Source organism: Giraffa tippelskirchi, chromosome 1 (assembly GCF_054371585.1).
Source record: "Giraffa tippelskirchi isolate mGirTip1 chromosome 1, T2T-mGirTip1v1.2.pri, whole genome shotgun sequence".
NCBI classification, from domain to species: Eukaryota; Metazoa; Chordata; class Mammalia; order Artiodactyla; family Giraffidae; genus Giraffa; species Giraffa tippelskirchi.
Window position 1 is genome coordinate 46789764 of NC_137275.1, and position 15699 is coordinate 46805462.

The 15699-nt window shown below is 41.1% G+C and overlaps 1 protein-coding gene across 5 annotated transcripts in view; it reads right to left on the reverse strand.

Moving 5' to 3' along the window:
* Positions 1-15699, reverse strand: part of ATP10D (ATPase phospholipid transporting 10D (putative)) — a 129734-nt gene that overhangs the window by 28767 nt on the left and 85268 nt on the right. For all 5 annotated transcript variants that reach the window (XR_014082179.1, XR_014082178.1, XM_081590589.1 and 2 more), the window contains 6 exons: positions 13768-13956; positions 10516-11122; positions 9674-9780; positions 6961-7087; positions 5154-5338; positions 1742-2051 (listed from right to left, as the gene is read on the reverse strand). Coding sequence is in view for 3 of the 5 variants with exons in the window: in XM_081590589.1 (XP_081446715.1) it covers positions 1742-2051; positions 5154-5338; positions 6961-7087; positions 9674-9780; positions 10516-11122; positions 13768-13956 (1525 nt within the window). In the remaining 2 variants the exon portion in view is untranslated. The remainder of the gene's footprint in view (positions 1-1741; positions 2052-5153; positions 5339-6960; positions 7088-9673; positions 9781-10515; positions 11123-13767; positions 13957-15699) is intronic.

Here is a 15699-nt window from a genome sequence, read left to right on the forward strand (position 1 = left end):
TGCTCTTTCAACAGGACAGTTGAACAGAATTCCACCCTAGTCCTGATACTTTATTCCAGCAACTTGAAAACATGTGCTATCATTTCTCTCAGGTTGTTAATATGATGAGATATAAAGGTGGGAATTTTCAGTGGCTAGAACAGCATTCCAAGGGGAGAGGCTACCTGAGACAGAAAATAATCCAGGTAGAAGCAGAGACTATAAGGGAAGACTGAGTTCTCATTGTGCTAATGTCTGAACTTTGGTGTGTCACAGAACTTAATCTTACCCTGTTTCTCTTTTCCACTTATATTCATTTTTTGGTGATCTTATCTAATATCAAGGCTTTAAATATCATCACTAGACTTACAATTCCCAAATTTTGTCTCTAGCCAATTACTCACTGCTAAATCTCAGACTTTATCTCCAGCTGCCTACCTAACATCACTGCTGACATCTAATGCATTTCTCAAACTTAATGTGTGTAAGACCCAACTCCTGCTTCCCCTGACTCCATCTCAGTAAATGGATGCTCCATCCTTTATATTCTTAGAGATAAACCCTTGACCTCCCCCTTGACCCCTACTATTCTTCAACATATCCAACCCATCAGCAAATTTTATCAGCTCTTCTTCAAACCATGTGTCCATTATCTCATCACATCCCACCACCTCCTCTGCTCCCACTTGGGCTCGAGCCACAGTCATCTTCTCCCTGAATTATTCCAATAGCTGCTCAACTGGTCTTCCTTATGTCCTTGTAACCCAGTGGTTACTCCCAACACAGCAGCCAACGTGGCTCTTCTCAACTTAAGGCAGCTCATGTCCCTCCTCTGCCCAAAGTCCCCCTGTGGCTCCCTATCTGTAGAAAAGCCAAAATTCCTAATGGCCTCCAAGACTTTACATGATCTGGTGGCCTGCCACGTTTCTGCCCTTCATTAACCTGCAGAAGACACTTCCTTTTGCTCAACTGTTTTGGGTTTGACATACTGAGCATGGTCCATGTCCTGACATTTCACCGTCTTCTCTGCCAGAAATCCCGCCCCCCCCCCAGATCTCCTATGGCTGCTTTATCATCTCCTTCAAGTCTCTGCTCACGAACCACCTAATCAGTAAGACTATCTCTGAAAAACCTACTTAAAATAGCAGCCCCTTCTGCCTCCCCCAGTGCTCTTCATCCCTTGACTTTGCTTTAATTTTTTCAATAGCACTTGTCACTATCTGACATCTTAAATCTTTATACCTTTTTGTTTTGTTTCACTTTTTACTGCATTGCCCTCCTCCTAGATGTAAGCTCCTTAAGAAAAGGTACTTTGTTGGTTTTGTACACTTGTCTTTCTCCACTGCCTAGGAAAATGCCTTGTACATAGAAGGCACTCAATAAACAGTTGTTGAACGAATAAATAAACAAACTGTTAATTTTCCTGAGTTTAACTTTCTTGAAGGTAGAACTCAGGGACTTATCAGGTCTACGTTTAACTACATTACCCTCCTAACCCAGATGATCTGGGCATCTGATATGTAACACAGACTCCTATTATATTGCTTTCTGTCACATCTCTACCACCTGATTCATAACAGGGGGCCAAACAGGTGATGGAGGGCAAAGGGGAGGGAGTCGGGGGATGGAGAGAAAGAAGGGAGGAGAAGGACAGACTCACAGAAGGGCAAAGGGATGTACGGAAGAAAGGACAAACAGAAGAATCAGCCTTTGGTGTGACATGAAAGGGAGCAGCATGGGGCTGGGTTCCACTCCCACTCACCGATGGCCAGCGTCATCACCCCGAGGTGGCTGCGCACCCGTTTTACCACCTCGCTCTTCTGCAGGGGCGTGGCTCGGCAGCAGACCACAGCTTGGCAGCGAGCAGTCAGCTCCAGGAACTGCTTCTGCAGACTCTCCTGCAGGGCAAACTCCAGGGTCTTCCCTGTGATAATGAGTGCAGCCCGCAGCCCTGAGCCCTGCAGGGTGGGAGGAGGCCGGTATAAACTCGCACTCAATGATGCTTGCTCTGGAGAAGCTGGGTTCTTCTGAAGTTCTTTCAAAATTGTATCCATCAGCATCTCACAGGCATTCTTGAAACAAGAGGCACAGACATTTAGCCTCGGGGCTCCCTTGCTGGCCACATTCAGCTAAATTTATCACTGCTATTCTTTAACATTTGCCGCATCCAGGCAACCCCAGGGAGGGAATAACAGGTTCCTTTTGAAGACCTCACAGCTCTTCCGCAGAGACTTCTGTGTGTATGTGGGAAGGGGATAAATAGATGAGGAACATCTCACTTCCAACTGTACAACTGAGAAATAGGTGTAAAATTTGTTTAGTTGTGTTTACAAATATTTGTGCAGTTAACTTCTCAAACTATAAATCTCAAGTGTGCTCTGGTCTCATTCTTCCATTTTCTATGCGTTGACTTTAGGCATATTATGTAACTTCTCTCACCCTCAACTTTCTAATCTGAAAAATACAAATGTCTACGTTATAAAGCTGTTGTGAGGAATAAGTGAAATAATACACGCAAAGCTCCTACTGTAAAGCATAATGCTCAGAATTTAAAACAGTAATTATTATTTTTCTCTTCTTTTTGATTCAACAAATTTATTCACTCATTCACTTACTATTTACTGAGGAACTACTCTATATTTGAAAAACTTCTAGGTGCCGGGGCCAAGTCAATGAACCCCAAGTCCCCACCCTCACCGAGCTAACATTCTGGTCCTGTTCTCAGCGGCCTCATCACGGTTGGTTTGCATACAATCCCTCCACTCTCTCACCCCAGGCTTGTTAGGAAGTTCTCTGAAGACTGACAGCACTTTAAATTTACTTTTGAAACCTTCATAAAGCCTAAAAGAGGACCAAGTTAGTCACTCAGTAAATATTCATTGATGAATTCTACTCAAAACATGAACAGTAACTTAAGCGGGAATTAGAGTGTCAAATGACACAAAGGACAGAGCCAAACAAAAGCCTAGAGCAATGCACTTAAGTTTATACACTCAGTCCAAAACAATTTAGTCATGAAAGAGTCCTTCACTCAGAGGCTATTTTCTCTTATTTCAAATGCTGTTTTATCAAGTATTTCTCAACCCACAATAAAATAGATGAAAAGTAGGTATGGATATGTAGGCACACATGGACACAACAAAGACTTAACAACCACATAAACAATAAACAAGAGATTCAACTTCAAGATGGAGCTACCTGGCAACCTTTACCATGGGTACAAATCTGATCCCACACACCTCAAATGTCCCCAGTGAATCACATTTGCTCATTAGAGGCTCAAAATGTAATAGTAAAAAATTATCTTTAAAAACCCTCTGGAGTTTGGTTAAATTAAAATGGTACATTTGGAAGGTAACATACTCTGCAGTCATTGAAAATCAAGATGTCTATTAGCCTGTTGCGTGCTGTTTAGTTGCTAAGTGATGTCCAACTCTTTTGCAACCCTATGGACTGTAGCCCGCCAGACCCAATCTGTCCAGGTGATTTCCCAGGCAAGAACACTGGAGTGGGTTGCCATTTTCTTTTCTGGGGGATCTTCCCAACCCAGGGATTGAACTCACATCTCCTACAGTGGCAGGCGGGTTCTTTACCACTGAAGCAGCAGGGGAGCCCTTACATCTGCCAGGGGCCATATCACACAATTTATATTTTCCCATTTAATAGGCACAACAGTGCTATGAAATAGGCATTACTCTCACATTACAGGTAAGGAAAATGACTCAGGTGGTTAACTCCCAAAGGTTACACATCTGGTCACTGGCAGGCTAAGCATTTGAATCCGGGTCTTACTAGACTTACTGCTACTGCTACTGCTAAGTCGCTTCAGTCGTGTCCGACTCTGTGCGACCCCATAGATGGCAGCCCACCAGGCTCCGCCGTCCCTGGGATTCTAGACTTAAGGGCACATCCATTTTAGTGACTAAAATGACCAGGCATTTTCTGGTGCTAAATCCCTAGCTGATACTGGGATCTGGCAGCTAGTTTTGCTTATGGGTTCCTGGGTCACTGTACACTGCCAAGGAGAACTAAGTCTGTATTAAGGAAAATTCTCTTCCCTCAAAATGTACCATCTAGTGGGGTATCGACTGACAACTGACCATAAAAACATGGCTAATCAAACATGGTAGCCTGTGACCAAGACCCAAGACATGATCCGGGTGACAAGTTCCAGAGAATTTCTGAGAGGCAGGTTGCTATGACAAAATGAATGTGACTGATAGAGTCTGACAACTTAGGAAGGAAGGAGGAAGGTTTTCCAAGCAAATTATACAACATGCACAAATCTTGGTATCACTGTATTAAGAATCTTCAATAAAATGCCTGTTTAACTAATTACATTATTTGTGTTAGAGATTAGTGACAGGGCTTGAGGGAAGAGGGTACTGGAAAATACAGGCTGAATCCAAAGCTTTTAAATTCCTTCTCCTTAAAAAAGGAGAAGAAAAAACTTTTTTCCCTTCAAGATCTTTCAACTTTTGATATTCTCAGGTGCACTATCTACGATTTGCCACTAGAGGGCAAGATTATCCTCTGAGCCTAGCCTAATTTTAGAATTACCAGGAAAATATTCACAGGATTACACCAGAAATCACTTCCCTTCAGCTTGAAAGGGAGGTAGATGCCTGCCTCACAGTTTGACATATTTTGTCATCATGGGCTAAATCTGGTCAACGCAGTGATAATTCAATATGGGGGTAAGGGAGAAGCAAATACACTGGAAATTCTTTTAATGGAAATTGTTTCCTTTGAATCATTATATTTTCCGAGCCTTTAAATTAACTAAACAAGCTACATTGCTGGATAGTAGTAGCAGTACAGTCGCTAAGTCGTGTCCGACTCCTCTGACCAAATGGACTGTAGCCTGCCAGGCTCCTCTGTCCATGGAATTCTCCAGGCAAGAATATTGGAGTGGGTTGCCATTTCCTTCTCCAGGGGATCTTTCTGACCCAGGGATCTAACCCAGGGCTCCTGCATTACAGGTGGTCTCCTGCACTGCAGGCCCGATTCTCTACCAACTGAGCCACCAGGGAAGTACCACTGCTGGACAGAAGAACTAATTATCGAGCTAATGGTTATCGGTTTTTCTTTCTCCTAACAGTCATGAAATCACAAGTATTCCACTAGCTTTGGAAAAAAAAAAAAGGAGACTGGGCTAATCTCAGGGTACATACTTTACTTTCAGTATTAAGGATAAAGAGTTTGTCATTCGGCTCCAGTAGTTTGCACGCATAAGCAATATTGATAGCTGTCTCCTGTTTGTCCCCTGTCAGCATCCAGATCTTGATTCCAGCTTTGTGAAGTGCTTCTATAGCATCAGGGACCCCCTCCTGCAGACGATCTTCAATGCCAGTAGCACCTAAAAAATAACCAGAGTTCAATAGGGCTTGTAAGAAACAAAAGCCGGCTGAAGCTCGCCTAAACTATGATGGAACCCTATCTGTTAGCTGATCCTGTCCTGAACTATGCAAACTACTCCAGTAGCTTCAAGGGGCCCAAATGAAATGTTGACCCCCTCAGACCAAAATCATATACAAAAAAGTAATATTGGGCGAGGAAAGCCTTAGCAATCAATGAGTTTATCAAACTCACTTGCTCTCCTTCTGGCTAGCTTTCTTCTAGGGGGATTGAGGGGATTTCATTCAGTTACTTATATAAACTTATCCCCCAATTTTATAATTCTATGATACTCCCAAGGGTAAAGACAGGCTTTTAAAGAATGTTCTGGTCAGTAACCCACAATATCTATTTTTAATGCTCTTTCATATTGTAAGTCCATAATTCACTTTTCTAAAACAACTGAGACTAGCTATGTTTTGGAACTCAAAAGCTTTGCAGATTTTTAGGTAACATGGTACATGTGTCATATCTTATAATATCTGGTAATCAAGCATTTTAATATTTCTTTAGCAAAACTTATATAAATCACAATAATCACACTAATTAGGATAATAAATACTTTAAACTGTCTTATCAAATCAGGCCTGATCTTGCCACTAAACGAGTTTTGGAGCTAAACCCACACAGCATGTTGAGTTTGGGACTGCAGACGAGGAAAAATGGATCTATTATAGACCACTCACACTGTCATGGAGAAATGACTTGGGAGGAAGATCATTACTCCACTGGCTAGAGACCAAGTCAGATCATTGCTTTTCTCTGAACCTGAGGAATGGAGCTTAGAGACTGGTATTTTGGTGTGTTAGCATTTATATTAGTATCTAGAGGTCCAGACTCTAAGACAGTGTTTTTCAACCTTGACTGCCTCTTGGGAACTACTTGGGGAGCTTTGAAAAATTCAAATACCCGGGCCACATATCAGGCCAATTGAATCAGATTCTGTGGGTAGGCACTGGTATTATTTAAATTGCTCCAGGAGATTTTAAGATGCAGTTCAATCTGAAATAAGAGGTGTCAGGTGTGCAACTTTTAGCTTTAAGAGAGAGAAAAAAAATTTTAGTCCAATTGCAGGCACAGAATCAAGAATATGGGCCCTAGAGTGAGGGATGGATAGCTCTGAGCTTCTCCCCAGCTCTGCCAGTGACTAGAATGTGACTCTGAACAAGTCATTAAACTGCTCTGTGCCCCAACTTTCTTCTACGTAAAACAGATCTGTAGTGTGGATTCAAAAAGACAACATATATTAAAAACCTTATCCAATACCTGGCAAGGAACTCTAGCTTTCTTCTCTTGAACAAGGGTATTTATTTAGCTTTACACTCTATGTTAAGTGTTGAATTGTTAAATGATCTTAAGGATGATCACCCTGACCCTACCACAAATGAAGTCAAGTTTACCGTGGTAGAAAATGGACTGGGAAGGATTGGAAGCTGGGTAGAAATCAAACTGGACAAGGTGGATAGAACCACATATATCTCTTAGTTCAAAGTGGGGAAAAAAAGGCACTGGTGAATAACTAATACAGAGACATTAAGCATTTAAAAAAGTCTCCATTAAGACAACACACCGTAGTCCACCTACCAAGTAAAGTTAGTTTGTTCTCCAACCTCATGGCAGATTCAAGGAGTAATTCTTCCCTGTTGTCAATGCTGGTTTCAGCTAAAAAATGATTTCTCAGCCACTCTGCATATTCAGTGTCACTCATGACCTATGGGGGGAAGAAAGCTATGAGGCAGGCTATGTGATAAACCTGTCAAGACCCACCCTAGAAAAATATCAAACCATGAACTCATTTTAGGTATACCTCTTTCTGGGTTCACTCAGGCCAGGTCCAAATACCACAGCCAGTAGCAAACCTCCCAAGCTCTGTGATCAGACTAGTATAACCCTGAGGATGGATGGACCCTGTAGCTCAGTATCTCTGGGAAATTCTACTCATAAGATGAAAGTGGGTTAATCTATTTAATTAAACCAGGAACTATGCAGAGAGAAAGGAGAAAGGAGCCACTTGAAAGTGAAATCCAGGGTGATTCTAATGGTGCAGTTGAAAACGTGGTGTCAGGTACTCAGTTTCAGGTGTTACACAGCCAGCAGCAGCACTGTTTTGTTTGGCCGCACCATGCGGCACGTGGGATCTTAGTTCCCCCACTAGGGATCAAACCCACACTCCCTGCATTGGAAGCTTGCAGTCTTAACCACTGGACCACTGGGAAAGCCCCACCTTTGATTTCTTTTGATGGTTGGTTTATGGGGTGAGTTATTCATAGGGTTAAAAGAAAGAGGAAGCCAAATGAGTGAAGCAAGAAAGCTCTCTTCCAAACAAAACATTAAGTGGAATTCCTAGAGAAAGAACCGATGGTACATTTTCCTTTGTCTTCAGGTTGCTATAGAGAAGAAATCTACTTTCAGTTCTTATAAAGCAGCATGGAGTTGACGGGGTGAGCCAATTTCTCTACTCATTCTTGCCCACAAGGTAATTGGATTTGGGAGAATGTGACATCTGCTGGGCTCTATCTTTATTAGGACAGAATCATTCCACTGAAAAGGCAGAGGCTCTGTTTTGATCTTGCCTTCTTCACTCTTACAACCGTGTGTGAGACAGGCTTTTGATTACCCTTGCGGCTGATTGATTAAGTGCTTCAGAGTCTATAAAATATGCTACTTTCCCTAAGGCAGTTCCCAAGAATTAGAATTTGGGAAAGAAATGAGAGATGCCTGCACTGGTCTCAGGACCTAGTTACAGTCTCCAATTCAGTTAAGACTCCAATTCAGTCTGCAGTTCTCTCAGGAGCTCTATGGTTTAGGAATTACCGGAATTATGGATACTTTGATCTACACATCTCTCTCCATCTTCTCTACTAGTTAGAGCTCACAATGAAGGACAGAAAATTGACACTCTGGCTTCTAACACAGCAAAAATTAACTGCAGGGCTCAGAGCCAGGGAGGGAGAGGAAGACAGAATGGGTGGGAGGTAGTTATGGAGAAGAGAGAGAGTTGGCAAGAGCACCCTCCTTGGTTCTCCTCCAGCATTTCCCCTGTGTGGGCTGACAGATAAAACATTGAAGGACAAGAAACAAGGAACAAAGTCTTAGCCACATCTTGACAGCAGACTCCCTTCCCTTTCCCATAAGTACATCCTTCCCCTGCCCTAGGCCTTACTAGACTCTCCTTCCCTACCCTAGGTAGACTTCCCCATCTTCTCCTGCCACAGCTCTCATCAATGAGCTGGCTGAATCTCCACCGAAGGAAGAAACATTACCTAGGTGTGCATTTGGGGACACAGTTGTAGGGATGGGACTCGGTATGTCTTGGCTTATTAATAAGGGAGGGGAATCTAAAGGTGTAAGGCTTTGCACAGGCTTATCACACCTGAGTGGGCTTCCCAGGTGGCACTAGTGGTAAAGAACCTGCCAATGCAGGATACATAAAAAGATGCGGGTTCTATCCCTGGGTCGGGAAGATGCCCTGGAGAAGGAAATGGGAACCCACTCCAGTATTCCTGCCTGGAGAATTCCATGGACAGAGGAGCCTGGTGGGTCCATAGGGTTGCAAAGAGTCAGACACAACTAAAGCAGCTTAGCACATAGCACATGCTACAGCTGAGCAGCTGGACTTGGTCAGTACTGAAGCCATGCCCCCCTGGCCAAGGGGCACAAAAAAACTTGACGAATTTACTCTTAAAAGACTCTGTACCTCGGTTTCTCCCATGCTCCCAGGGATGGTTTTGGTAGTAACACCCCTCAAATCACTTCTTGGAACTCTCTCTACTTTCTTATTACATAATTTTTTATGTAGAAAGGAAAAAGTAGGTCTCAGGATTATTCTACATAGAGAATACTCAAAACTGAGATCATACTTAGGGAATTTACCTGGATTTACAGACAAAGATGTACAAGCAAACAAGGAAAAAATATCAAGAACTTCTAAGGGGACAATTAAGGCCAGACTCTGGCCTCATTCTTTTAAAGGCACATTTAGTGCTACAAGACAGAGGAATGACATTTACAAGGTACTGAGAGCAACAGAGTAGGACCCAGGGATTTTTACTCCCAGCCATACTGCAGTTTCCAAATGAAAATACTCAGATCTATTGAAAACTTTTCTGGAAAAATACTTTGAGAACAAACTCCAACCAACTAATATATAAGGAATAAAGAAGCTATATGAAAAGAAAGCCACTGGTCCAGGAACTTTCTCAGACGTCTGGATCAGGGTTTGATACATGCTTGTTTTCATTAAATGATGGTCGAACACAGGAAAGAAGGAAGCCAGTGGGTGCCCAAGCAGCCTCACCCTCTTTGCTATACACAGAGTGCGCAGGCCTCGTTTGGCATAGTCATCCAAGTGCTTCTGGGTTTTCTCCCTAATCATCATCTGCTGTTTTTCCAGATCTGGTCCATCTGAAATAATTGACAAAACACAAGTGCTCCTACCAGTTTGTCCAATGACAGACATTTTTAAAAAATAATGGAAGCTTAATCCATAACAAACAAAAGGCCTCATAGTTTTGAATCCTAAATGTGCATTTATAAAAGGGACCCCCTCAGAATAAATCTTTCCCTTGTTCCTTTCTCCTTGGGGAGAAAAAGTCCCCCAAATTAATAGAAATACCATTCCCACAACAGTGATAATGACAGTAACAATGATTATAATGATGCTAGCTGTCTTCCATTGAGCACTTACCATTTTCTAGGCTCTGAGCAGAGGCACTGCATATATTACATATAGTATATCCCTTTGATCCATTATCTGCTGATTATACTATGGACAAATGTTATATGTTTTTGTAAAAATATGAAAGCCTATACTTGAGAACCCGAATATTGCATAAATATTATATAAAAATGTGAAACCCTATACTTGAGTGTAACTTCTATTGTTTTAAATGTCTGTGTCCTCTGCCATAAGTTACGCAACATTCTTACTTTCAAAAAAAAGAATACAGATTTGAACCCTGGTCTATGGAACCCAAAAACTTAGGTGCTTTCTCACCAAATCCTAGGCACTTCCCCTGCTTCATCAAGTGTGATGGATCCTCACAGATCTGCTTCTTTGCCTTTACAAGACCATTGAGAGTGGCCCTGTGATCACCAAGCCCTTCCCATCATTTCTCTCTCAGTCCTGCATGAACCCACCTGGGGAAGCCATGGACAGCAACTCCATGATTGTGGAATCAGCGCCCTTTGTATACACCACCACTTGGTTGGAAAGGGGGTGCCGGACCACCACGGACATTCTTTTTCTTACTGAGTCAAAGGGCAGGATGTGTAGAAGTTGAAATGTTAATGGTCCCAAAGCAGCAAAGTCCACCACGACCTGCTCTGGGGTCCGGGACTGCAGAGTGCACTGGTAAGCCCGGGCAGCGTACACTAAGGCGGCTTCATCGGGGCTCTCGGCCTCATAACACAGGCTGGAGGTCAAGGGCTGTCCAGGGAGGGGTTCCACCTTGCCATTTGCAATGCCTGCATCGCTGTTTTGTTTCTCAATTTCTGTGGGACAAGCTGAGTTATCAGAGCCCTGGAGGCTCTCACTCGTCTGGGCAATCTCTTCCTCTACAGGCGAGGCTGGTTTCGTTCTATTAAACAGAGAGAGTCTGCTCACAAAGGCGTTTGGGACTCCAGATGGCTCTTTCCCACTGGCAAGAGATGGTGAACTTGACCTTCTGACAGACAGTCTCTGGAAGAGGTTTTTAATCTCTTCCAAAGATTTCATGGGTATTCCACGCAGAGAAGAGAGTCCGACCTAGGAAAGATAACATCAGACGGTCTCAATAAAACAGTCAAAAGCAGTTGATAACAACTATGAAGTCAAACTAGGGGACAAAAGGACAAGAAAAGTTACTACTCGCTTATATAGCAGACTGTTTCATATTTAACAATGCTGCAAAACAATTAATAAAAATAAAAGCAGCCATTATGAAAAAGATGTGCTAATGTTGATAGCACTGTGAATTTCTACAACCATTTAGGAAGAAATCTGACAGCTCATAGCAAAAGATATAAAGTGTGCTAATATTGGTAGCAGTGAGCATACTTTTAGCAAATTTTCCTGATAAAATAACCTAATAAAAAAAAAATTATCTTTATTATATGCATCTTAGCAATAACAATTTAAAAATTATAAGTATTCAATAATAAATTAGAAACATCTTCTTAAAATGTTATATAATATTTAAATATCAAGTTTATAAAGATTACAGGGCTGTACTGAAAAAGCTATAAAAATAGTATGAGCAGCAGAAAAACAAATGAGTAATACACATTTAAAACACTAGAAGAAAGTAAATCAAAAGACTAACAAAATGTGTTTTTTCTTTCATTTTTCAGATTCTAAAAAAGGTTGTTAATTTGACTTAAGAAAAATAGGCCAATAAAGTAGTTTATGGAAGACTATCAATATCATAATATGAATTCAGATTTCTACTTTTATAGAACTCTTTCTTGTTCATATTCTGATTTCTTCTAGATCTTAACTCTTATCAGTGATTCAATTTAGAATTTAATACTAATTGGGAAGAACAATTAATTGAATTCTAAAATTTTCTCGTTACAAATGTCCAAGGAATTAAAGAATTTTCTAATAATTATTAATCTTATGATAGTTTGAGGGACTCATGTTGGTTAATTTGCAAACTTACTGGCAACTCAAAAATGAAAAGTGAACTCAACTACAGATGACGTTGCTGTATTACACATGAATTCCAATGAGTTCTTTATTCACTGCCTTGCTATCACTACCTTAAAATATCATGCTGCTGCTGCTGCTAAGTCGCTTCAGTCGTGTCCGACTCTGTGCAACCCCATAGACGGCAGCCCACCATGCTTCCCCGTCCCTAGGATTCTCCAGGCAAGAATACTGGAGTGGGTTGCCATTTCCTTCTCCAATGCACGAAAGTGAAAAGTGAAAGTGAAGTCGCTCAGTTGTGTCCGACTCTTCGCGACCCCATGGACTGCAGCCTACCAGGCTCCTCCGTCCATAGGATTTTCCACGCAAGAGTACTGGAGTGGGGTGCCATTGCCTTCTAAAATATCATGAGGCTTAGGCTTTTATATGCCTACAGAGATTTCCTTTCAGGCCACAGAATATTACATTTTTTGGGGATAAGACAACTATATTTCTTAAGCAGAAAACACCAAAAGATGTCTGCATTGGAAACAGATATATAGCAAAAGGTGTTATATGAGGAGAAAAACAGAATAACCAGTGATTTATCCTCTAACTAGATAACTTCAGAGCAAGTTTCTAATTGAAACCTTATAAAAATACAGTTTCTGATCAAATGAAAGCTTAATGAGAAGTTATTTTTATGTTAAAACTGACCACCTCTGAAGTTGCCAAGAGAAAATGATCTAATAGAAAATGAAATTTTAATTGGGTTGTGCTGCAAATTGAATTTTAAGTGGATGCGTGCAAAAGGGGAAATAGTTATACTCAAGGAAGACAGCACAGCAAGTGGTGAATCACCAATCTCTAAAGCAAGCTTTCCTTTTTAATTGAAAATGAATTTTCCATGAATTCTAAGCTACAAAGACACTTTAAAGATTCAGCTTGTGTGGGAACAGCAGAACCTTGGTATATTATAGATGTATTGGATCTTCCAGTGATTGAGTTTACATTACCCAACTGGCATATGAAACAGTATATTATCATTAAACATGAAAATGAATCTAATACTTTATATTTTGCTTGATGTAGTGCATATGTTGGAGGTGTCAGAAGTTTCACAGAAAGCTTCAATTTGGTAGGCAAAGTAAAGCAAAATGAAGAGAGACATTTGCCAAGAACTGCTCTCATTAGCTATCCTCCTGGAAGCAAAATAGTGTAGTAGCATAGATCCATACTCCCTGGGTTTAATCCTATTTCCCCAACAAACTGGTCTGTATCCCTGGGCAAGTTACTTAAGCTTACCTGTAAAATGAGGAGTAGTAGAGTAATAGTACCTAACTCATGGGAATGTTGGGAGTATTAAACCTACTAATACCAATAAATCACTTAGAACACCATAAATTCAGAGTACAGGTTAAGCGATGTACAAATGTTACCTGTTACCACTGTTAATTACAATCCATATAAGACCACGGGGCTTCCCAGGCAGTGCAAGTGGTAAAGAACCCACCTGCCAATGCAGGTTAGATGTAAGAAACGCCAGTAGTTCGATCCCTGGGTCGGGAAGGTCCCCTGGAGGAGGGCACGGCAACCAACTCCAGTATTCTTGTCTGGAGAATCGCCATGGACAGAGGAGCCTGGCAGGCTACAGTCCATGGAGTTGTAAAGAGTTGGACAACTGAAGCGACTTAGCACGCATGCACAGTAAGAGCACATAACAAATATATTTAAACCCAAATTTCTCTTCTGGAGGGTGACCCTTGTTTGCATTAGAGTCTTACCTTTTGCCGAGGCTGGTCAGGAGCAGAAACCACTACTGTGTTGCAAATTGCCAATGCAATAAAGAAGTCGATGATGTACAGAGTCTCCAGTGGTGGATCTGGGATAGTCTCATCCGTTGGGGTGAAGAGTAGAGGTGTAATCTGACTAAACTTGTCCAAAAGCCTGGTGTCTGGTACCACATCTGTTTCCTGAATATCCAATGAGACAAAGTGTGGTTACAATAAGCATCTTAAAGTATGAGTTTTAAATCTACACAAGAAGCATGATTTCTAACCAGAATCCATGAAACATGAGACAGTAAACTATTGTTTTTAAAAAAATTTAACGTACATGGTATCATGGGAAGTGAAAAAAAGGAAATAAAAGACAAAAAGTTAAATGGAAAATCCAGAATGCATAATATGAAAGGAGATTACCTTGATTATAAAACAAAGTAAGAGACAGAGACAATACCTTTCACCAAATTCTAACTGAATGAGTGTTTCCTTATTTTGAAATACACAGTGTAGAGCTACATTTTATTGTAGGATTCTACTTTGGGCAGAGTTTCATCCAACAGCAACTGATGAGTATTAATTCTTTTAAAAGTGAGCATGTTATTCATACCATGTTATTTTAACAAAATATTTTATGGCTCAAGTCACTACTATTGTTTAAAAACCAACCCTCCAAAATAAAAACTACTATAAGCAGGCTAACAGAGTTTATCTGTATTTCCCTAGTAATACCTTACAAGACATGAACATCCATGCTTGCTATGCTAAGCTGCTTCAGATGTGTCTGACTCTTTGCGACCCTATGGACTGTATCCCCTTGTTCATGGTTTTTCTGTCCATGGGATTCTCAGGCAAGAGGACTGGAGTGCGTTGTCATGCTCTCTTCCAGGGGATCTTCCCGATCCAGAGACAGAATCAGTGATGAACATCCAGGGGTCCCTCTAGGAGATTTCTGATTATCAAATTTATCTGGCAACTGTGCCCTATGCCGTTCTCTCTTGTACAATTCCTTTTACAAATTGGCTTTAATAAGTTTGATTATTGGGGAAAAATACTTCATTCTGTTTAACACAGTACTTTCCACACTTATTTAGAAGTACCACCTTCAATATAAGAATACTGTTGTAGATATCTCTTTATAATTTTGTAATATGTAATCAACTGCTTTAGAAATTTTTTGGACGATGAATCAAGTTTTCAAAAAAGTGCCACTGTATTCTAGAGGAATCCAGGATGCTGGCAAAGCGTACTGACTTCAGGAAAGCCAAGAGAGGTGATGGAGAGAACAGACTTGAATAACGAGATGCTTGATGTTAGACTTGGTGATCATGACTTGTGTTTTACACTTAGGAGTTTGTTAAGTTTTAACACAGGCTCAACAAGCAAAGAGCACAGGCTGGAAATCATATGGGTTTGGGTTTAGGCTCTAGATCTACTACATGCTCTCTAGGAGCCTCAGGCAACTTACTTATTTAACTAACCCTCTGGGCTTCATTTCCCTCTTCTGAATAATCTTAAAATGTACACCTACCTCAGAGGGTGGCTGTATAAAGTAAATGAGACAACAAGTAAGACGAGACCAGCACAACAGAAAATGAAATAATTTTATGTTCCTTTTTCTTCTGGAATGACACACTCATTTCCAGGCAGTTTACCTGGCTCGCAGTGGGTTTCAAAGGTCCCAGTTTTCTGCTGTGCAAAGACATTCTTAAAATTCTATCTAAAGACAGCATCTGTGATATGATAGATATCTGGCATTCATACCAGATGAATATGATAGTTTCTGTGATGGTTTACTTAGCAAAATTTGAACCATGTTGTGTTTGATAGAGTTTGTAAATTTTTGTAATCTGACGATTGCTCATTAACTAGTTGGCCACATTCCCTCTCAAGTCTCACATAGTAACACTGAGCCAGCAAGAGTCTGTGCTGTGC